This window comes from Oncorhynchus tshawytscha, linkage group LG19, assembly GCF_018296145.1.
Source record: "Oncorhynchus tshawytscha isolate Ot180627B linkage group LG19, Otsh_v2.0, whole genome shotgun sequence".
Lineage (NCBI taxonomy): Eukaryota > Metazoa > Chordata > Actinopteri > Salmoniformes > Salmonidae > Oncorhynchus > Oncorhynchus tshawytscha.
The window spans coordinates 37,919,666-37,944,734 of record NC_056447.1 but is presented as its reverse complement, the minus strand read 5'-3'; the positions used below and the strand labels follow the sequence as shown (position 1 = coordinate 37,944,734).

The 25,069-nt window shown below is 41.2% G+C and overlaps 1 protein-coding gene across 4 annotated transcripts in view; it reads left to right on the top strand.

The window, feature by feature from the left end:
* The window catches only part of LOC112218717 (inositol 1,4,5-trisphosphate receptor type 2), a 150,275-nt gene that overhangs the window by 101,141 nt on the left and 24,065 nt on the right, over positions 1-25,069 (top strand). For 2 of the 4 annotated variants that reach the window (XM_042301635.1, XM_042301634.1), the window contains exons 46-51: positions 2,872-2,997; positions 3,645-3,864; positions 3,964-4,089; positions 8,323-8,498; positions 8,638-8,802; positions 9,258-9,435. In XM_042301635.1, the coding sequence (XP_042157569.1) occupies positions 2,872-2,997; positions 3,645-3,864; positions 3,964-4,089; positions 8,323-8,498; positions 8,638-8,802; positions 9,258-9,435 (991 nt within the window). The remainder of the gene's footprint in view (positions 1-2,871; positions 2,998-3,644; positions 3,865-3,963; positions 4,090-8,322; positions 8,499-8,637; positions 8,803-9,257; positions 9,436-25,069) is intronic. The other 2 variants (XM_042301637.1, XM_042301636.1) reach the window with 1 other exon arrangement.

Below are 25,069 nucleotides of genomic sequence, written 5' to 3'. Positions count from 1 at the left end.
GTGACCATTGGGTTCTTGGTCACCTCCCTGACCAAGTCTCTTTTCCCCCGTTTGCTCTGATTGGCTGGGCGGGCCAGCTCTAGGAAGAGTCTTGGTGGTTCCAAACTTCTTCCATTTAAGAGTGTAGGCCACTTTGTTATTGGGGACCTTCAATGCTGCAGAAATGGTTTGGTACCCTTCCCCAGATCTGTGCCTCGACACAATACTCTCTCGGAGCTCTACGAACAATTCCTTTAACCTCATGGCTTGGTTTTTGCTCTGACATGCGCTGTCAACTGTGGGACCTTAAGTTATGTCCAGTCAATTGAATTTCCCATCAGGTGGACTCCAATCAAGTTGTAGAAACATCTCAAGGGTGATCAATGGAAACAGGATGCACCTGAGCTCCAATTTCGAGTCTCATAGCAAAGGGTCTGAATACTTTTGTAAATAAGGTATTCTTCTTCTTTTTGTAACACATTTGCAAACATGTCTAAACCTGTTTTCGCTTTGTCATTTTGGGGTATTGTGTGTAGATTGAGGAGGAAATACATTTTATTCATTCCATTTTAGAGTAAGGCTGGAACAAAATGTGGAAAAAGCGAAGGGGTCTGAATTATTTCTGATTGCACTGTACATATGTGTGTGTTTTCAAGATATCATCCTAATGTTAGATAGGGTTTTATCTATAACTTAATGGGGCTCTTAGCTTATGTTCTGGGAATGTTCCCAGTTTGCTGTGTGCTGTCTAAAATAGTCAGCTGAGAATCACCCCCATCTCACCTGATGGAAGAAAGAGTCCGCCGACAAGTGTATAATTTGTCTCCCTCGCTGATGTTTATCACCACAGAAAGAGGTATAGGCAGGCAGACAGACATTCATCACTGGATAGAGAGGAGAAGTAGTACATTGTCAACAACAGACTTGGTATTGAGCAGATGGTTTAGGGGATGATGTCTCTGCTTGGTGATTGACATCAGAATGCCTCACTGAATGGCAATGATCTCTCACTGGTCTGTTTCATTGTAAGGACTGTCTCTCTACACCTCATGTGTCTGTCCTTGACAATCAGACGGTCTTTGTTACTCTCCCGCAGTAGCATGCCCATGCACACTCATGTGCATGTCACACACACACATACATATCCTCTCAATATACTTATTACAGGCTATGCTAAAACCCTACACCCCAACCTGAGTACTCCGTTCTGCCACCTCTGGTCTCCTGGCCCTCCCACACCTACGGGAGGGCAGCTTAACGCTCAGCCCAGTCAAAGCTCTTTTCTGTTTTGTAACAAGCTCCTACCCAACATCGAAAAACATCTGAAACCCTACCTCTTCAAATAGTATCCTAAATAATCCCACAGCACCCCCCCCCCTCTCGCACCTCCTCCTCAGCATCTGCTAAATGACTCAAATGTGAATGTTTATAAGTTAAATTAGGTGTTGAAATTAGAGGTCGACCGATTATGATTTTTCAACGCCGATAACTATTATTGAAAGAACCAAAAAAGCCGATACCGATTTAAAAAATATATATAATAGTAATAAATACATTTTTAAAAATATATTTGTTATAATGACAATTACAACAATACTGAATTAACACTTATTTTAACTTAATATCATACATCAATAAAATCAATTTAGCATCAAGTAGATAATGAAAAATGAAAAATTCAATATGGTTTAAATAATGCAAAAACAAAGTGTTGGAGAAGAACGTAAAAGTGCAATATGTGCTACGTAAGAAAGCTAACATTTCAGTTCCTTGCTCAGAACATGAGAACATATGAAAGCTGGTGGTTCCTTTTAACATGAGTCTTCAATATTCCCAGGTAAGAAGTTTTAGGTTATAGTGATTATAGGACTATTTCCCTCTATACCATTTGTATTTCATTAACCTTTGACTATTGGATGTTCTTATAGGCACTTTAGTATTGCCAGTGTAACAGTATAGCCTCCATCCCTCTCCTCGCTCCTCCCTGGGCTCGAACCAGCAACACAACGACAACAGCCACCACATCGAAGCAGCGTTACCCATGCAGAGCAAGGGAAACAACCACCCCAAGGCTCAGAGCGACTGAAGTATGAAATGCTATTAGCGTGCGCTAACTAGCCAGCCATTTCACTTCGGTCACACCAGCCTCATCTCGGGAGTTGATAGGTTTGAAGTCCTAAACAGCGCAATGCTTGACGCACAACGAAGAGCTGCTGGCAAAACGCACTAAAGTGCTGTTTGAATGAATGTTTACGCGCCTGCTTCTGCCTACCACCGCTCAGTCAGATACTTAGATGCTTGTATGCTCAGTCAGATTATATGCAACACAGGACACACTAGATAATATCTAGTAATATCATCAACCATGTGTAGTTAACTATTGATTATGATTGATAGATTTTTTTTATATGATAAGTTTAATGCTAGCTAGCAACTTACCTTGGCTTACTGCATTTGCGTAACAGGCAGTCTCCTTGTGGAGTGCAACGAGAGAGAGGCAGGTCGTTATTGCGTTGGACTAGTTAACTGTAAGGTTGCAATCCCCCGAGCTGACAAGGTGAAAATCCGTCTTTCTGCCCCTGAACGAGGCAGTTAACCCACCGTTCCTAGGCTGTCATTGAAAATAAGAATGTGTTCTTAACTGACTTGCCTAGTTAAATAAATATTAAATAAAGGTGTTAAAAATAAAATAAAAATTGCCAAAATACCGATTTCCGATTCTTATGAAAACTTGAAATCGGCCCTAATTAATCGGCCATTCCGATTAATTGGTCGACCTCTAGTTGAAATGGATTGGGTTACAAACCCATTCCACATTTTATTATCGATGACAGATCTGTAATAGTGGAAGTACCTAGTGTTGACTAATTGGCTGTACTTTGTGTGTTCCAGCTAGCCAGACACAGCAAGTTCCTGCAGCAGAGCTTGAGGCCGCTAGCGGCGGGGCTGCTGCTGAACGATGACACGGAGGGAGGCGACGCCCTTGGCTACTATGCCAACCACACCGCTCAGATAGAGGTAGACCTCACCCAGACAGTCTTCATTCTATTATCTCAACCCAGTGGCAAAAACTGGTTGAAATTAGGTCATGATTTTTATTTCAACCAGTTTTTGGTTGTAATGACACCAAATCATCCAATTTTGCTCGCTGGAAAGCTACAGGCCTCTTCTGCGCTTTTTTTTTGCTCTGGGGTTTGTGGTATATGGCCACTGGCTGTATCCAGGCAAACTGCATTGCACCGTGAATAAGAGCAGTCCTTAGCCATGGTATATTGGCCATATTTTCTACAATGTAGAATATTAGTGAAGACATCAAAACTATGAAATAACACATAGAATCACGTAGTTTCTTCACTAGGCTATTCTGGGGTGGCAGGGTTGCCTAGTGGTTAGAGCGTTGGACTAGTAACCGAAAGGTTGCAAGTTCGAATCCCCGAGCTGTCGTTCTGCCCCTGAACAGGCAGTTAACCCACTAGGCCATCATTGAAAATAAGAATTTGTTCTTAACTGACTTGCCTAGTTAAATAAAGGTACAATTTAATTTAATGTCTTGATGACAGCTTTGCACACTCTTGGCATTCTGTAAACCAGCTTCATAGTCACCTGGAATGCATTTCAATTAGCTATACCCCTGAAAGTACAGCTACTTTTGTTCTTGGTCTTAGGGGTATCATATCATGTTCTTTCGTCAGATTGTGCGTCACGACCGCACCATGGAGCAGATAGTGTTTCCAGTGCCCAACATCTGTGAGTACCTGACAGAGGAGTCCAAGACGCGCGTGTTCACTACAACCGAGAGGGATGACCAGGGCAGCAAGGTCAACGACTTCTTCACGCAGTTTGATGACCTCTATAATGAGATGCGCTGGCAGAAGAAGATACGCAGTAAGATAAAAAGTTTTACACCGATGAACATTTCTGGTGGTGAAATAATGGCTACATTGTGATACAGGGACATTAACCAGTTGTCCCGTGTCACTATAGATAACCTGGCTCTGTTCTGGTTCTCTCGGCACATCTCTCTCTGGGGAAGCATCTCTTTCTACCTAGCCGTTCTAGTCAACGTGGCCGTGGCTCTCTTCTACCCCTTTGGAGATGACGGAGATGAAGGTGAGATGTGCTACTGCAAGTTCTTACTCATTAGAGACAGTTTGAGACAGTTATATAATGTCTTCATCTGCTTGCATGTGCCTCGCCTTTCAAGGTATTTTTGTACTTCCCTTATTCACTATGCTTTTCTGCACGCTTACTATACCACTGGTCAATATAATCTACCAGTCGACTGTCTATCCTGCCCTTTATCCATAGTGGTAGTTGGATTGTGTGTCTAGACCTGTAATTGGTTAATCATACCAAACATAAAATAATTAAATTGTGACCGACCGGCTCGATTCGGTCTTTATGTAGCAAAATTGGAAATGGTGTTTTTTACATTGGATAAACAAGACTCGGTGCTATAAAATTGTATATCATACAGTTGAGGAACAATAGGAAAGTAAATCCTGCTTTGAGAGTTAATAAACTTGTAACCTCACTTTTGAAAAAATAGCCCTTGAATGTTTTGGTACTACTACTGGAGAGCCCTTCTTTGTCTGCACACATTCAGCATCGTTCACACCCTTTTAAGCTTTAGCCCCACCCATCTCTTTAAGGATTCACATGTGAGGCTATGTACTAAACAGCCAAAGTTTTTCAAGACTAAATGCTGGTTTATACTACGGATGTTTGTAAATTTAATCTGGAGTGTCTGAGTGTGCTCTGGGTGTTCGAAAGCTCAGAGCGTTGCCAGATTGGCCATTCGAAAAATTCAGAGCGTTTTGTTCTCGGAGCGTTCAGAGCGCACACTGAACGCTCTGGCTGAAAAGTAGGATTGATCCGAGCATTCTGACCGAACAGCAGCAGTCAAGCACCCAAGCTAACTGGCTAATGTTGGCTAGCTTGCTAGCTACTTCCAGACACAAATGAGAGAACAGCTCACTCTGACCATTTTACTCGCTCTAACAGAGCTAGTTAGGCTGTTTTTATGTTATCCAGAACGTTGGTGACTGCAACTGTGCTGCTGGCAATAATGTAATTATGCTTTTTTTGCCAAATTTATCTGACACCAACCATATTCAACGTGTGTTGAGCATTCGTAAATTCGTCAGTTATTCTCAGCGAATTTACCAGCTATGTGTATTGAAAGTTGTTGAAGTGACAACAAACATTCTATTGAAATAGTTACTTGCATGGTGCAGTCTTTTGTTTAGACATGTATCTAGCTAGCTAAACAATGACCCATAATCCCTACTCATAACGTTACTACCCTGCATGAATCTGAAGGTAGCTAACCAAACAGGTTCAATGTTAGCTAGCTAACATTAGGCTTAAACTAGAAATCCAAATAGCTCTGAGATATGAATAATATTACCATACAGATCATACACACAACGTTAGCTAGCTAGCCAGCCTTTTAACTTTAGCTAGTTAGTTAACAGTACACTTTAACTTGAAATGAAAATTACTTTCTGACAAAATTAGTAATGTGAAATATCTAAAAATGTAGACTCTCTTACCCGTATACATGAATGGACGCTTCTCCCTCTCTGTCACGAATGTCATGGTTGCCCATAGTTTGAAAATGTGATCCGGAGCCTTCTGTGTGTGTTCTTTTCGACTCCATCTGAATATTTGCAGTCAAACACCAGAATTCTCTCCATCTCCTTAGCTATCATACTCGAATTACACAATTTCAAAACTCAGTCCTTCAGAAATTGGAGAGCAACACTTTATGCAGTTGTACTACGTGAGGTCTTAAAAAAAAAGCTGTGTTAGAAAGTATTACATTTATTACAACACATACTGACCAGTTCATATTATAAACTGAAGCGTGCTACATGGCAGACCAAACCGAACTCCTCTATCGGCATGTCCAGCCCACTCATTATCTTAGCCAGTCATGGCTTGCAGGAAGATTTCGGTATTTTTTCCATGGCTAAACCAACTAGGCTCGTAATTTAACAATTTTACAGATGGCATGCAAGTTTGTTATTAAGGCACATGAAAGTTCACAAGGCAATTCTGCCACAAAAAAAACGCATTTTAATAAAATAAAAAAAAGGTTTTGTTCAAATGACTGTCCTGTGAAGTATTGAAGCACGACTTACGCATAGTTTCCTGAAACGAGTCACCATTTTCTATATAAATCTACAAGATAGAGGAATAACTGATCGGCAGTGGAGGCCAGGTGCTTCATTGTAAATGAAAGAACAGCGAAGACACGCAGCTCAAAAAGCTCCCCTATTGATCTGGTTTTAGGGACAATAAAAGGATCCTACCTAGACTAGCCTACAACACCACAATCCAATGAATCATTGCATCATTTTTTTCTCGTGATCACAGTTCTACTCTAGGCTGTAAACTGCAGTGAAAATGTCATTTGAATAATGGCGCAAAAGCACTGTTATTTGAATGTTTGATTCCATTCATTCCATTTGGAATAGTAGTGGGTCTACTCTCAACAGTTTATAGAAAGGCACAGTAGCAGGCCAGTCTGGCTGTATTTTTACTTCTGATACTGGAGCGCTGTCTGTTGCCGATCATCATTATCCCAAATCATCCTGGCCACAGGCCTATGCTCCCAGCAGGCCCAGTTATTCAGGAAAGCTTAACACGAGCAGCCATTCCTCGACCTAAACCCTAACGCTTCAATATAGCCTAAATATTTGTAATTTAACTTTTTAAATGTATTACCTTTTGTGTGTGGCATTAACACAACTAGTCACAATATTTTAATCTGATTATACTACTTAAAGTCTCCTGTAGGCTATCTGTGCATGTTCATCCACTCTACTATAATTCCAACATCCAAACTGTGCAACTGCCATTCGATTAATGGAAAGAGAAACACCAAAAATAGTGACATTTGGAGATTGTCAAACCAAACAATCGATGCTGAGTAGGGAGGGATGCATTTTGATTTATTTTTTTAGATTTCGATTCGCTACTTGATTGTGTTGTTGAAAACGCAAACCATTATGATAAGCGCTCGAAGTCGGTAATCGGTATGCAGTTGTGTTGATTATTGGTTGTGTGTGGTGCATTGGCACAGAAACCTGTTGGTGGAAAATTTGTTGCATATATAATTATAAACTGGGTGGTTCGAACCCTGAATGCTTATTTGGCTGACAGCCGTGGTATATCAGACCACAGGTATGACAAAATATTTATTTTGGTTGGTAACCATTTTATAATAGCAATAAGGCACCTCTGGGGTTTGTGGTATATGGTGAATATACCACGGCTAAGGGCTCCTCGTGCCTTTTTGTTTAATATTGCATCAAATTGTGAAAATCAGATTTCCCCCCAGCTGATCATTGTCTGTAGCCGGGTCTGACTGTAGTGTAATGAAACAGGCAGGGAGAGTGAGCTCGTCCGTGGTGGTCAGCAAATCCTCAAAATTCTGGCCTGTTAGCCCTGCATGGCAAAATCATGCTGAAGTCGTAAAGTTGATATCCATGTTTAAAACACAGGGTTGCTACAGGGTTTACAGTACAAGAGAAGGGTCATGTGAAAATATTTTTTACGTTGGGGAGGGCACTTTTTTTTTTACCTGTCCCTTAGGGCACATGGTAGCAAAAAAAAAAACGAAAGCAAGCGTTTCTTATTGGATCAGTTATTCCCTACCTGTTTTTGGTCCCTACCTGTTTTCTTCCGGTTGATGCCTAATGAGCACGTCCCAGTAATTCCCAAAGGGTCCCAAGTGGCTCTGGAATCCACTAGTGAGTTAAGCTGTTTATCTTCGGTGAAGACTGAAGCCTGGATGGTGGCTGGAAACATGACTTCTCATTTCATGATAGTAATAGAGACATCTAAAGGTAGATCATGTTCAAAAAGTTAAGCACAGAAGGAAAGTCCCAATCTTGTATGTCGAATTCTGCATGATCATGTGCGTGATAATCACAGTTAATGTTGGTTCATGTGCTAAGGCAACAGTGTTTATGAGATGCATGAGATCAGTGGTTTGGATATCACCAGTCTTCCCTTTGGGCCATTGTTTGACATTCCCCACTGTTGCCTGTTGTGACTGGCTCTCGAGAGGCAGAGAACCTAGAGTGTTGTGCCAAGTGCTAGACTGGTCCCAGATCTGTTTGTGCGGTCTTGCCAGTTGGCAGTTGCCACTTAGCTATAGGCTTGTCCCCAACTGGCAATACGGCACAAACAGATCTGGGACTAGGCTATAATGAAGCACTCTGCTCTGTTGCATAATACATGAACCCAAAGGCTTCAAATGCCAAATCTCTGAACAGTGTGAATGTCTTCATCTGTATTTGTTGTTTGTTTGTTTGTTTACTCCTTCCCCAGGCATCCTGCCCCCCTTTGTGTCCATTCTGCTGTGGGTGGCGTTGGTGGTGTGCACCGCCATGCTCTTCATCCTGCCCAAACCAGGGAGTGTCCGGCCCTTCCTGGTCTCTGTCATACTGCGCTCTATTTACACACTGGGCCTGGGCCCGACCCTGCTGCTACTGGGGGCCGCCAATGTAAGTACAGCAAAGTCAAATACAGACAAAATAGTTTTAAGGAAATGTACAGTGTAATACTAACAACTCCTGTTTTGTAATTTCAGCATCATCTTCTATTGAAGCCATCTTTCAGTCCTCTTTCCTCTCCTCTCTCCAGCTCCTAAATAAGATAGTGTTCCTGGTGAGCTTCGTGGGCAACCAGGGGACATTCACGCGGGGCTACAAGGCAGTGGTCATGGACATGCCCTTCCTCTACCACGTGGGCTACATCATCGTCTGTATGCTGGGCCTCTTTGTCCATGAGTTCTTCTACAGCTTCCTGGTTAGTGAAAACAATCGCTGCAACACTTCACCATTTAACTTTAAAAAATACAAGAACTTTATATTATTATTGCTCATTTATAATTTTAAATATCCATTCAATTCAATGAACTGGATTAATTTAACTTGAAAGTACTTGGTTATCATGCGGAAAACATAAAATCGACGTTTAACAGTGATGTTGATTATGTCTGGACCTTTCTTGGTGCCATGTGTTCCCGGCAGGTGGTTATAGTGTGGTTTCATCATTTAGCTCCATGGTCTCCTTGTTCCCCCACTTGAACCAGGTTTTTCAGACACAGCTGCATTTGCAGAAAGCCACATCATCTCCTTCTTTTGCTGTTGCTGTTCGGAAGCTATGTGATGTCTGGTGCCTTTACAGCTCTCCTAAAGCTGTTTGTGCCCACGTGTGTCCCTGTGTCTGCATTTGTCTGACTGTGTGTCTGTCCCCCTCAGCTTTTTGATCTGCTGAACCGTGAGGAGACCCTGCTGAACGTGATTAAGAGCGTGACACGTAATGGGCGCTCCATCGTCCTCACGGCTGTGCTGGCCCTCATTCTGGTATACCTCTTCTCCATCGTGGGCTTCCTCTTCCTCAAGGATGACTTCCTCATGGACGTGCAACGTCTGCCAGGTCAGTACCCACAGACATCCCCTTGTCTTCAGCCCAGAACCCTGTACTCTATCCTAGGTGTCTGCACTATAAACCACAGTCACCACCTACTCACTACCTTTGCCCCTATACCCTACCCTAGGTCTCTGCACTTTTACCCCAGTTCAATTAGTACTAGTACCCAATGTTCCTCAACCCCTTTACTACCCTAGGTCTCTGCCCATTTACTCTGCTCTGTCACCCCCTGCTCCCCCACACTACCCCACCCTACTCAGCCTGTCCTGCTGATTGCGGATATGGTCACTGCTCAGTATAAGATACATGATCTCTGATGTTGCTCCCAATCACCTCTTACACTGGATTGTGGCCACATAGTCTCCCCATTAGTCCTGCCACCCACCCACACCTAACCGTTGCCCTTCAATACCCACACCTGACTGGCCAATTCTATGGCCCTCGATCGTAAGAACTTCCTCATACAGCCAGTATACAATCTGACCACTATCTAATAATGACATCATTGCAATTAATTTTGCCCACTGGGTAGTAGGGCTGTGTGATTTTTGCATATTAATCCAAATGTCTATCGCAGAATCAAGGTTTTTTGTATTTTTCATTTCTATGAGCGTTTATGTCCGCTTGTTATCTTTTAGGTCTCGTCTGCTCCTTCTGTGCTGTGTGTACCTTCCCATTTACACCAGATATCTGTATATAATGACGAGATGCTCATGTCTCTGCACTAACAATAGGAGTTGTTGTCCCAAAGGCGGGAAGGCAGGTGACAAGCCTGTGCCCAAAGGCAGGTGACAAGGCTGCCTTCCCTCTTAAATAAGCGCATATAAAAGCATTAGGCTTATTTTGGACAGATTTTGGCAAGAGTGAAACCTCTTGCTTCTCATCTTTCTCTGGTTTACATACACACCCAAGCCCACTCTGACAAATGGTTTAGCTATTTGCATTTGAGGTTTGGTCCAACAAAATCGGTCATATGGACACCGAAACACATGGAGACATTATTTTACTGTAATAGAGGAGAAGTTAAACATTTGAACCATACCCTGTTTATGTTTCAAGTCCTCAAATTCCGAGCGGCGCAGACACTACTAAAATGGATGTGTTAATGAACATTCATTCTGGAAAAATAATGGCTTGTTTGTTGCACACGTATCACTAGCTAAAGATTGTTATACTGGCTGTTTAGTCTGTGTTTTATAAACATGCAATAAGCATAAAACAATTATATAAGGAATTGCCAACTCGTTCTCATTCTGATAAATAAGGTAGGTCACTTGAATTCAACCTCTGAACAAAGTGGACAGGCTAGCATGCTGTTCAAACAGTTGGAGAAGGACAGGATGGTGTGTTCATAACAATTCAACTCTTTTTACCTTGTTAGCTAGCAAATAGATCCAACTTGGCTAAACTTGAAATATAAATATTAGAGATGGCTACTCACTAGCACATGGGCTTGTGTTTGAGAGATTGTTTATGAGATCGGTGTTAATTTTCTTTAATGCATGCTGCTTTATTAGTGAATGTGCATTTTGCATGGTTCTGGTCAAATTTTTAACAAAAATGTTATTTTTATAGACAGACCTGAAAGCCAGATCTGTGATTATTGCAAAAAAAAAAAAGGTACAACTATTTAACCTAGCCGTTAAGAGAGTTGGGCCAGTAAGAGCTGACTAGGTATGACAAATCTGTTGATGTGCCCTGAGCAAAGCACTTAACCCGAAATTACTCCTGTAATTCTCTGGATAAGAGCATCTGCTAAATGACTAAAATGTGAATGTCTTATGGTTGTGGAAGACATATATTCAGCCGAGGTACAGTAACTTCACAAGCCCTGAATTCATTTGATTATTGCTGACTGTTTTAAATGTAGTGTTATTTGACCTTCAATTGTACAACAAAACTTATTTAGGGTAAACTTTAAACATTTATTAGATCTACACTACATGACCAAAAGTATGAGGACACCTGCTCGTCGAACATCTCATTCCAAAATCATGGGCATTAATATGGAGTTGGTTCCCCCCTTGCTGCTATAATAGCCTCCACTCTTCTGGGAAGGCTTTCTACTAGATGTTGGGTCATTGCTGCAGGGATTTCCATTCAGCCAAAAGAGCATTAGTGAGGTCAGGGACTGATGTTGGGCGATTAGGCCTGGCTTGCAGTCGGCGTTCCAATTCATCCCAAAGGTGTTTGATGTTGTTGAGGTCAGTGCTCTGTTCTCTGTGCAGGCCAGTCCAGTTCTCCCACACCGATCTCGACAAACCATTTCTGTATGGACCTTGCTTTGTGCACTGGGGCGTTGTCATGCTGAAACAGGAAAGGGCCTTCTCCAAACTGTTGCCACAAAGTTAGAAGCACAGAATCACCTAGAATGCTATTGTATGCTGCCGCATTAAGATTTCCCTTCAGTGGAACTATGGGGCCTAGACCGAATCATGAAAAACAGCCCCAGACCATTATTCCTCCTCCACCAAAATTTACAGTTGGCACTATGCATTCGGGCAGGTAGCGTTCTCCTGACATCCTCCACGTCCAGATTTGTCCATCTGACTTTGAGGGTGAAGCGTGATTCATCACTCCAGAGAACGCAATTCCAATGGTGGTGAACTTTACACCACCCCGGCAGTTTGAAACTCGGTAGTGAGTGTTGCAACTGAGGGCAGACCATTTTTACACGTTACGCACTTCAGCGGTCCCGCTCTGTGAGCTTCTGTGAGCTTGTGTGGACTATCACTTTGTGGTTGAGCTGTTGTTTCTCCTAGATGTTTCCACTAAACAATAACAGCACTTACAGTTGACCGGGCAACTCTAGCAGGGCAGAAATTTAACAAACTGACTTCTTGGAAAGGTGGCTGAGCTCTTCAGTACGGGCCATTCTACTGCAAGTGTTTGTCTATGGAGAATGCATGGGTGTGTGCTCAATTTTATACTCATGTCAGCAACAGGTGTGACTGGAATAGTCAAATCCACTAATTTGAATGGGTGTCCACATACTGTTGGCTGTGTAGTGTATATCATGATTTGCCCATAATTTTGAAAAAAATTGAGAAATGAGTTTTTGCCCATATTGCCCAGCCCTACTGGTTATCATAGTTATCACCAGACAGTATTTAATGAGACAGATGGCTCCTTTATCATTACATGCTGCTCTCTCTTCACAGACGCTCTGCGAATTATTAGTGGAAAGGGGTTGGAGAGTAAAGAGCATCGATTTTAGTGATGTCGCCTGTTGAAACTGAAGAAGGTTGATGTTTTGATTTGTCACTGCAGTAAGCATTAGGTTAGACAGGATAGACTGAGCAGTAGGATGGACTTTTTGTTTTTGTCACAACAGCTATGTGGAATTGTCATTGAAAACTAGTAAACACATGTTTACTATACATTACTAGTTTACTAGACTAAAGGTTTTCGATAAACCTGTTCTCTGTCTTGGTTGACTGACTGTCTGTGCTTGCATGTTTGTGCGCGCTTGCTTATACAGTGCCTTCAGAAAGTATTCACACCCATTGACTTTTTCCACATTTGTGACCGACCGGCTCTATTTAGCTAAATTTGAAATGGTGTTTTTTACATTGGATAAAAGTAATCTCAGAGCTAGCAAATGGTATGTCATACACTGCAGGTGAGGAGTAAGGGGAGTAATTCTGCTTTGAAAGTTGATAAAGTTGGAACCCCACTTTTGCGAAAATAGTCCTTGAATGTTTCGGTATACCTACTGGAGAGCTCTTCTTTGTCTTCACCCATTCAGTGTCTTTCACACCCTCTTACGCCTTAGCCCCACCCATCTCTTTAAGGATTTGCATGTGAGGCCAAGTGCTAAACAGCATGAGTAAGGTAGTGTAGTAAACAACCAAATATTTCAAGACTAAAAGTGGTGTAAGTATTAGAAAAAATATGCTTTATCTGGTCCTTGGCCTATATCCTAATCTGACTTTGGTGCACTTCATGTTTTTCTTCACATTACCATCTCTGGTAAAATACACACTATATCAAATAAAAAATGTATTTACCCCTCAGCCACATCTAGCTAAGTGGATGGGTGACTATTGTCTAGACATGTACAGATGACCGTATAATTAGCAATGCAATGGATTTCTGAGACACTAATAATATTACTAAACAGATCATACACGTAACGTTAGCGTGCGAGCCAGCCAGCTAACAGTACACTTTAACTTGCAATGAAAATGATTTTCTGACAAATTAGATATGTATAATATCTGAAAGTGTAGCTAGCTAGACTCTTACCCATATACATGGATGAACACTTCTCCCTCTCTGTCACGGATGTCATGGTTGCCCTTAGTTTGAAGATGTAACCCGGAGACAACCAACTGGGCTCGTAATTTAACCATTTTATTCGTATTTACAGATGGCATACAAGTTTCTTATTAAGTTACATGAAAGTTCACATGTTCCAAAGTTCACATTTCTGCCAAAAAATGAATTTAGGTTAAAAAAATGTTTACATTCAAATGCCTCTCCTGTGAAGTGCGACATACGCCTAGTTTCCTGAAACTAGTCACATTAAAACAAAGCACGAATTAAAAGTACGAATTTCGGAGCATCGTAGCACCATAAGGTGCAAAAACTCAACTTACCCAGTTGCGGACCACTTTTTGGAAGCACACCACTCGATTTCGTTTCTACGTTATATTGGCATCGAACATGTCACCCTCCCTAGGAGAGGGGGTGATCTCGATAATGTATTGTTAAAATGAGAGGCTGCCTGGATCTTTAATTTAACCTCTCTGGGATATGTGAGATGCTAGCATCCCACCTGGCCAAAAGCCAGGGGAAATGCAGAGCACCAAATTCAAATAAATTACTATAAAAATCAAACTTTCATTAACCTCTTGATGCTACCCATCCCGGATCCGGGATCGTGACTACGGCTCAAGCTCATTAGCATAACGCAAAATGCGAAAAATATTCTTAGAAATATTTAACCTCCACACCTACACAAGTCCAATAGCTCAAATGAAAGATAAACACCTTGTTCATCTACCCAGCAAGTCAGATTTCTAAAATGTTTTACGGCGAAAACATAGCACACATTTATATTAGACCACCACCGAAACAAAAGGCAAGCGGCGGCCATTTTGTCCCAGAAAATATAAAATTTAAAAGTAGGATTAAAAAATAAATAATTCACTAACCTTTTGAAAATCTTCATCAGATGACAGTAATATTACATGTTACACAGTACATTTTTTTTTTTCAATAATATGCCATTAATATCCATAAATCTCTGTTTACAATGACGACATTTCAAAAAATGCTACTCAAAATGTCCGGAGAAATTATGATAGCTCCGACAGATAACATCAGATAACAAGCAATAAACATGACTAAATATACATGTTCTACATATAGTTACAAAGATACACTTCTTCTTAATACAACCGCTGTGTTACATTTATTTTTAACGTTACAGAATTCGTTCACTAGTCTATGCTATGAGTCGGCGCTCAGATATTAGCAGTGTCTCCTCTACGTTTGGAGTCCACAGAAACCCAAAATAACCACATAAATATTCCCTTACCTTTGATGTTCTTCGATCAGAAGACGTAGAAGGAGTCATACTTACCCAATACATCGTTTGGTTTCAAGTTGTGCGTCTTTGTATTAGCATATGCTAACAGCTTCAGCTGAAATGCACCCAAAATAACTTCTCCTTCTGGTCCCGCACTCTTGCGCATCAAATCTTCAAAATTACATATTATATGTCGACTAAACTGGTCAAACTAAGTGCAGAATCGAGCAAAATGATGTTTTTATCATGTAAAACAATGATAATCGCAAACAAACGAACCGGCTTCAACTGGTGTCTATTGGAAAAGAACGTTCCCCAAATCGGCCTAGAGTGCATGTATGTGAGAGTGAACCGGGCATTTTCGCCCGCCAAAGGATGAGGGAGCGCGAAATTCAAACAATGAACGTGCCAATTGAAAGCAGACATCGCGCTGAACAAATACATACTGTTCCCAGATCGGTAGCTGCCTGGGAAGGGTGGGGGCGATGACGTCAAAGTTGACCCAACTTTTCTCTTGACAAGAGAGAGTTTGGGAGAAAGGCTGCCCTGAGAGTTCTGCTTTACATACAGACATAATTTAAACGGTTTTAGAAACTTTAGAGTGTTTTCTATTCAATAATTATTATTATATGCATATATTAGCAATTTTGGAAAAAAATATTTTCAGTTTACTATGGGCACGCACTTCCTCCAACGGGGGCAGTATTGAGCCATAAGCTCAAGAGGTTAAATCACACATGCAAGATAGAAAATTAAAGCTACACTTGTTGTGAATCCAGCCAACATGTCAGATTTCAAAAAGGCTTTTCGGGGAAAGCAAACGATGCTATTATCGGAGGATAGCACCTCTGTAAACCAAGAGAGAAACCATATTTCAGCCCTGCAGGTGCGACACAAAACGCAGAAATAAAAATATAATTCATGCCTTACCTTTGAGCTTCTTTTGTTGGCACTCCAATATGTCCCATAAACATCACAAATGGTCCTTTTGTTCGATTAATTCTGTCAATATATATGCAAAATGTCCATTTATTTGGTGCGTTTGATCCAGAAAAACACCAGTTCCAACTTGCTCAACGTGACTACGAAATATCTCAAAAGTTACCTGTAAACTTTGCTAAAACATTTCAAATTACTTTTGTAATACAACTTTAGGTATTTTTTAACGTAAATAATCAATCAAATTGAAGACTGGATGATCTGTGTTCAATACAGGAAGTAAACAAACTGAAGCATTCTTTCTGGTCACGCACCTCGATCTAACAGTACACTTCAAGTGACCCTCGTTCAAGATGGCCGTTCTTCTTCATTACACAAAGGAATAACCTCAACCAATTTCTAAAGACTGTTGACATCCAGTGTAAGTGATAGGAACTCCAAGAAGGTCCCTTAGAAATCTGGATTCCCAATGAAAACCTTTTGGGTAAAAAAATGGTTTGTCCTCAGGGTATCGCCTGCTAAATAAGTTCTGTTATACTCACAGACATTATTCAAACCGTTTTAGAAACTTCAGAGTGTTTTCTATCCAAACTATCCTACTAATAATATGCATATCTTATCTTCTGGGGATGAGTAGCAGGCAGTTCAATTTGGGCATGCATTTCATCCGGATGTGAAAATACTGCCCCCTGTCACCAAGAAGTTCAAGACCCTTTCTCCCTTCGGTCTCAACGTAGACTTTGATCTGAAGCCATTCTTGTGATTATTGTGATTTTGCTATTGTAAATGTTTGTAGGCCTGTGTAGCCAAATTATTTATCTATGATCGTACGCTATACATTTGGTTTTTTTGTATGCTATTTTAATATGAGAATGAACCAATGATATCAGGCCACATGATTACAGAAACCTGTGTGTGTGTCTTTTGATACTATATAAACAATTTTTTAAAATTTGTAAAAAATCCATCTGATCTCGTAGGGTGTGCGCCTCTCCTTTATTTTTCACGTGTTCCACTCCGCTAGCCAGCACCTCGCCTAAATAGAGGTGTGTTTCTTTCGCTTCCAGAAGACATTTCTGCCAAAAAATGCATTTTGTTAAGAAAATAAATGTTTATGTTCAAATGCCTCTCCTGGGAAGTGCGATGTACACCTAGTTTCCTGAAACTAGTCACATTTTGTTATAGCCTGAATTTAAAATGGATTAAATCAAGATTGTATGTCACTGGCCTACACACAACACCCCATAATATTCCAAATGGAATTGTGTTTGTAGATTTTTTTTGTAGATTTATTATTATAATAATTTTTTTACAAATGAATGAAAAATGAAAAACAAACATTTTCAGTCAAGCCTAAATAAGTTCAGGAGTCAAAATGTGCTTTAATAAGTCACACAATAAGTTGCATGGACTCACTCTGTGTACAATAATACTGTTTAACATTTTTAAATGACTACCTCATCTCTGTACCCCACACGTACACTTATCTGTAAGGTCCCTCAGTCAATTTGTGAATTTCAGACACTGATTCAACCACAAAGACTAGGGAGGTTTTCCAATGCCTCGCAAAGAAGTGCACCTATTGGTAGATAAAATAAAAAAGCAGACATTGAATATCCCTTTGAGCACGGTGAAGTTTTTAATTACACTTTGAATGGTACGTCATCACACCCAGTCACAAAAAATATATAGGTGTCCTTCCTAACTCTGTTACCAGAGAGGAAGGAAACCGCTCAGCGATTTTTGCCGTGAGGCCAATGCAGACTTTAAAACAGTTGCAGAGTTTAATGGCTGTGATGGGAGAAAACTGAAGATGGATTAACACTGTCGTGTGTTTGCCTATGATGGATTAAGTGATATGACATGCTATTCTATAAAATAATTTCTCTGTAATTAATATTACCCGATTAAGCTAATCATGTAAATGTAATTAACTAGAAAGTCGGGACACCACAAAATAATGTTTATATAGCTGTTATCTTCCGAAATAAACTCTTAAAGACCTGGTAATCTTTCACGTCAACATCAGTCAATATTTATCGTCACCTTATTTCAGTCTCATCTGAACATTGTAGAATTCTTGGTTATCTTCACGAACCCTGGCTAACAAGTTGAATCAGCAATACAAACGTTGGTTTAATAATTTATTTACTAAATATCTAAATAATCACACAGAATTACATAAACACAGAATGGATCATACATTGATTACTAATTATGTCCTACAAGAAAACGTATGACGGCTGGTTACACAAAGAGAGGGGGTTGGGCTTGAATGAAAGCGAGGGAGGACTGAAGAACAAAGGGAGAAGCTATGCAATTGTAAATACAGAATCTTATGCATTCTAAATAACCACCCATTTGGAAAAGGAAAATGCAATAAATATTTACTCTAAGCTGCGCTTCAGTAGGTTGGTTATAGATGGAAGACCATGTTGCCCAACAGAGATCTTCCTTGTCCTTTGAATAGTGTCTCTGGTGGTGAACTGAATACGTTGTAGTATCGTCGTTGTGTGGTAGACTGGATACGTTACAGCGGCCGCTGCTAACTCAATGGCTAGGAGGTATCACTTCTGGAGTGAATAAACGTTCATACCAAGTTGCAATACTTTTAGCTCATGCTATATTCTTGCTGGTATAGTCAAAATTCATCCTTTCGGTGTGTTGATCGTCATCTTCATGTTGAAATTTGATGCTAATTTCGCTAGGTTATTATCTGAGCCCTTTCAACGTGGGGACCGTCGTCCTCGTCCTCGGAACACAAAGGTATGTTTTCGTCAAGTGCTTCATATAGGAGTGGAGAGAAGGGCGTGTTTCATAGTTTATAACCATTGTCTGTTCACATGGGCAGGGCCACTGAGTTGAGCATATTTTACTCTATGACAAACCGTTCTCTCATTAAGAAGCTAAATTACATTTAATCTTTTCACAAATAGTTTCATATTTAAACATTTAAATTGCACAACAATTCCATTTGAATCTGATAACTATAATGTGTAGACTTTCCAAGATACAGTTTGTCGTCCTAACATCAGTAATAATGTCTCATGCGTCAACTGATCTGGCATCATTTTCATTTCGTACCAACGCATATTTTCAGCTGGTTGGATTACCGAAATATGGTTCCTTTCCCCCCACCTTTTGATGTTCCCAGACTCTCTATGCTTAACAAAGGCTTTTTGTAGTCCTATTGTAGAGTCAAGAGAGAGGAAAGGGAGAAAGGTATTTTTGGGGGATGTCATAAACCTCACCCACAGGCCAACTTCATGACAACACCATTGTAGTTAATCCACAATACTAACCTAAATGGCAGAGTGAAAAGAAGGAAGCTCTGTACAGAAGAAATATTTCAAAACATAGTCGTGGCCAAAAGTTTTGACAATGACACAAATATACATTTTCACCGGTCTGCTGCCTCTGTGTCTTTAGATATTTTTGTCAGATGTTACTATGGAATACTGAAGTAGAATTACAAGCATTCAATAAGTGTCAAAGGCTTTTATTGCCAATTACATGAAGTTGATGCAAAGAGCCAATCTTTGCAGTGTTGACCCTTCTTTTTCAAGACCTCTGCAATCCACCCTGACATGCTGTCAATTAACATCTGGGCCACATTCTGACTAATGGCAGCCCAATCTTGCATAATCAATGCTTGGAGTTTGTCAGAGTTTGTGGGTTTTCTTTTGTCCACCCGCCTCTTGAGGATTGACCACAAGTTCTCAATGGGATTAAGATCTGGGGAGTTTCCTGGCCATGGACCCAAAATATTTATGTTTTGTTCCCCGAGCCACTTAGTTATCACACTTGCCTTATGGCAAGGTGCTCCATCATGCTGGAAAAGGCATTGTTCGTCACCAAACTGTTCCTGGTTGGTTGGGAGAAGTTGCTCTCAGAGGATGTGTTGGTACCATTCTTTATTCATGGCTGTGTTCTTAGGCAAAATTATGAGTGAGCCCACTCCTTTGGCTGAGAAGCAACCCCACCACATGAATGGTCTCAGGATGCTTTACTGTTGGCATGACACAGGACTGATGGAAGCACTCACCTTGTCTTCTCCGGACAAGCTTTTTTCCGGATGCCCCAAACAATCGTAAAGGGGATTCATCAGAGAAAATGACTTTACCCCAGTCCTCAGCAGTCCAATCCCTGTACCCTTTGCAGAATATCAGTCTGTCCCTGATGTCTTCCCTGGAGAGAAGTGTCTTCTTTGCTGCCCTTGTTGACACCAAGCCATCCTCCAAAAGTCTTCGCCTCAATATGCGTGCAGATGCACTCACACCTGCCTGCTGCCATTCCTGAGCAAGCTCTGTACTGGTGGTGCCCCGATCCCGCAGCTGTATCAACTTTAGGAGACGGTCCTGGCGCTTGCTGGACTTTCTTGGGCACCCTGAAGCCTTCTTCACAACAATTGAACCAATCGCACTGCTTTGCTTTATCGTGGCCAGGTCACAGCTCTCCTAGAAGTTCTTGATGATCTGATAAATCGTTGATTTAGGTGTAATCTTACTGGCAGCAATATCCTTGCCTGTGAAGCCCTTTTTGTACAAAGCAATGATGATGGCACATGTTTCCTTGCAGGTAACCATGGTTGACAGATGAAGAACAATGATTCCAAGCACCACCCTCCTTTTGAAGCTTCCAGTCTGTTATTTGAACTCAATCAGCATGACAGAGTGATCTCCAGCCTTGTCCACGAGAGAATCACTGACATGATGTCAGCTGGTCCTTTTGTGGCAGGGCTGAAATGCAGTGGAAATGATTTTTGGGGATTCAGTTAATTTGCATGGCAAAGAGGGACTTTGCAATTCATCTGATCACTCTTCATAACATTCTGGACTATATGCAAATTGCCATCAAAATGTACATCCTGTTTTCAATAAGGCACTAAAGTAAAACTGCAAACAATGTGCCAAGAAATGAACTTTGTTTTATTTTTTATTTCACCTTTATTTAACCAGGTGGGCCAGTTGAGAACAAGTTCTCATTTACAACTGTGACCTGGCCACGATAAAGCAAAGCAGTGCGACACATACAACAACACAGAGTTACACATGGAATAAACAAATGTACAGTCAATAACACAATAGAAAAGTCTGTATGCAGTGTTTGCAAATTAATGTAGTAAGATTGGGGAGGTAAGGCAATAAATAGGCCAGAGTGGCAAAATAATTACAATTTAGCAATTAAACACTGGAGTGATTGATGTGCAGAAGATGAATGTGCAAGTAGAATTACTGGGGTGCAAAGGAGAACAAAAATAACAATATGGGAATGAGGTACGATGGTGCAATGATCTGTAAGCTGCTCTGACAGCTGATGCTTAAAGTTAGTGAGGGAGATATAAGTCTCCAGCTTCAGTGATTTTTGCAATTCGTTCCAGTCATTGGCAGCAGAGAACTGAAAGGAAAGGCGTCCAAAAGAGGAATTGGATTTGGGGATGACCAGTGAAATATACCTGCTGGAGCGCGTGCTACGGTTGGGTGGTGCTATGGTGACCAGTGAGCTGAGATAAGGCGGGGCTTTACCTAGCAAAGACTTATAGATGACCTAGAGCCAGTGGGTTTGTCGACGAATATGTTGCGAGTGCCAGCCAACGAGAGCATACAGGTCGCAGTGGTGGGTTGTATATGGGGCTTTGGTGACACACCGGATGGGGCTGTGATTGACTGACTGCATCCAATTTGTTGAGTAGAGTGTTGGAGGCTATTTTGTAAATGACATCGCCAAAGTCAAGGATCGGTCAGATAGTCAGTTCTATGAGGGTATGTTTGGAAGCATGAGTGAAGGATGCTTTGTTGCGAAATAGGAAGCCAATTCTATATATAATTTTGGATTGGAGATGCTTAATGTGAGTCTGGAAGGAGAGTTTACAGTCTAACCAGACACCTGGGTATTTGTAGTTGTCCACATATTCTAAGTCAGAACCGTCCAGAGTAGTGATGCTAGACAGGCGGGCAGGTGCATGCAGCGATTGGTTGAAGAGCATGCATTTAATTTTACTTGCATTTAAGAACAGTTGGAGGCCATGGAAGGAGAGTTGTATGGCATTGAAGCTCTTCTGGAGGTTTTATTTATTTGACTTCATTTAACTAGGCAAGTCAGTTAAGAACAAATTTGTATTTTCAATGACAGCCTAGGAACAGTGGGTTATAACTGCCTTGTTCAAGGGCAGAATGACAGATTTTATCTTGGGATTCATTCTTGCAACCTTTCGGTTACTAGTCCAACGCTCTAACCACTAGGCTACCTGCTGCCCCAGGTTAGTTAACACAGTGTCCAAAGAAGGGCCAGAAGTATACAAAATAGTGTCGTCTGCGTAGAGGTGGATCAGAGAATCACCAGCTGCAAGAGCAACATCATTGATGTATACAGAGAAAAGAGTCATCCCGAGAATTGAACCCTGTGGCACCCCCAGAGACTGCCAGAGGTCCGGACAACAGGCCCTTCAATTTGACACACTGAACTCTCTCTGAGAAGTAGTTGGTGAACCAGGTGAGGCAGTCATTTGAGAAACCAAGGCTGTTGAGTCTGCCGATAAGAATGCGGTGATTGACAGAGCCGAAAGCCTTGGCCAGGTTGATGACTACGGCTGTGCAGTATCGTCTCTTATCGATGGCGGTTATGATATCGTTTAGGACCTTGAGCATGGCTGAGGTGCACCCATGACCAGCTCGGAAACCTGATTGCATAGCGGAGAAGGTACGGTGGGATTTGAAATGGTCGGTGATCTGTTTAACTTGGCTTTCGAAGACCTTAGAAAGGCAGGGTAGAATAGATTTAAGTTTGCAACAGTTTGGGTCTAGAGTGTCTCCCCCTTTGAAGAGGAGGATGACCACGGCAGCTTTCCAATCTTTGGGGATCTCGGATGATACGAAAGAGAGGTTGAACAGGCTAGTAATAGGTGTTGCAACAATTGTGGCAGATACTGTTAGAGAGGGTCCAGATTGTCTAGCCCAGCTGATTTGTAGGGGTCCAGATTTTGCAACTCTTTCAGAACATCAGCTATCTGTATTTGGGTGAAGGACAAATGGTGGAGAATTGGACAAGTTGCTGTGGGGGGTGCAGAGCTGTTGACCGGGGTAGGGGTAGCCAGGTGGAAAGCATGGCCAGCAGTAGAAAAATGCTTATTGAAATTCTCAATTATCGTGGATTTATCGGTGGTGACAGTGTTTCCTAGCCTCAGTGCAGTCAGCAGCTGGGAGGACTGAATCCAAAGCATTATGTTTGGAGCAAATCCAACTCATCACTGAGTACCACTTTTTGTATTTTCAATCATGGTGGCAGAATCATGTTATGGGTATGCTTATCATTGGCAAGGACTAGGGAGTTTTTTTTGATAAAAATAAACTAGAGGTAAGCACATGCAAAATCCTAGAGGAAAACCTGGTTCAGTGGCTTTCCAACAGATACTGGAAGATGAATTCACCTTTCAACAGTACCATAACCTTCAACACAAGGCCATATATACACTAGAGCTGCTTACCAAGATGGCATTGAATGTTCCTGAGTGGGCTAGTTAAAGATTTGACTTAAATTGGCTAATAAATCTATGGCGACTTCAACATGGCTGTCTAGCTATGATCAACAACCAACTTGAGAGATTGAAGAATAAAAAAATATATTATGTGCAAATATTGTGCTATCCAGGTGTGCAAAGCTCTTACCCAGAAAGACTTACAGCTGTAATCATTGCCAGAGGTGATATTGACTCGGGTATGAATACTTTAAAGTACTTTTACTTAAGTAGTTTTAAGGGAGATCTTTACTTTACTATTTGTATTTTTGACAACTTTTACTTTTTACTACTCTACATTCCTAAAGAAAATCATATACTTTTTACTCCATACATTTTCCCTGACACCCAAAATTACTTGTTACATTTTGAATGCTTAGCAGGACAGGAAAATTGTATAATTCACACACTTATCAAGAGAACGTCCCTGGTAATCCCTTCTGCATCTGATCTGGCGCACTCACTAAACTCAAACGCTTCATTTGGGTTATTTTTCCACCACTGTATTTCATTTTTTTTGGAGGGGGGCTAAATGTAAAAATAATAATATTCAGTCTTTAACAGAAAAACATGTGGAGTAAATCAAGGGGTAAGAATACTTTCTGAAGGCGCTGTATGTAAATACATATTTGCATGCAGAATGAATAGCCTATGCCTTTTCAGTTCCCAATTTGGCTATGTGTGTGTGAGCGCTTTCCAGAGCATGAGTACATGCATGCGAGAGTGTGTCTGTGTGGGCGTGTGTACGTGCTCTTGCTCTTGCACAGCGCTCGGGCAGTCTTAGGGAGAGAACCTGCCAGCACATGTGCACCTGTTGCATAATCTGGAGCAGTGGCTGTGCAGCGCAGCACTCTCTTATGTAACCGGCTGGGCTGGGGGGTGGGGGTGTGTCTGTGTCTCTGTCTGTGGGCTGAGCTGTCTGAGGGCACTGCAATTCTTAGTGCAACTTTTGACAAATGAAAAAGACCTAGCTAAAAGACAGTCAACATGGCTCTTTAAATTGCAGTTCATTTTCTCAAATCGTGTTTGTCCGTTTATCAAGGGTTATAATGCATATTACCTCTTTATGTGAGTGTTATACCACACAGTCCATTTGCCATAGTTGAAGCTTGGGTCAAACTGTTTGATGGATAAATTATTTGGGTTTATTGAAATGTGCCTGAAAAGAGAATGTATGTTTGGGACAATCTGAAGCAATGAAGAGAGAGGGTTATGAGATGGGCATATACTAGAATCTCTTATGAGAAAACGAGCTCCAGGCATGGTCCCTATTAGACAGAATTGGTTGTCACAAAGTTGTCTCCAAGTCACTATATGTGACCAATCAATTTGAGACGTTCTCACAAGTGGCTACGTTTACATGCACACCAATATCCCATTATTATTCGGTATACTCAATTATCGAGTTGACGCATATAAACATCATATCCTGTTCAGTCACCCGAAAACGTTTGTATCCCGGGTATGAGAAACCTGCATAAAATGCCTGGGATATTCTGATCTTCTGATTTACTGTTGTTTATTGCAGACCGTTTTACACATCCCATTGTGTGATGTTTTCATCTGATTGTCAAACAGCCTACTTTTTAAAGTGATATCTGCACAGTTCCATCCACCATAATAATTCCATAATAATTTGTTTTGCTGATACT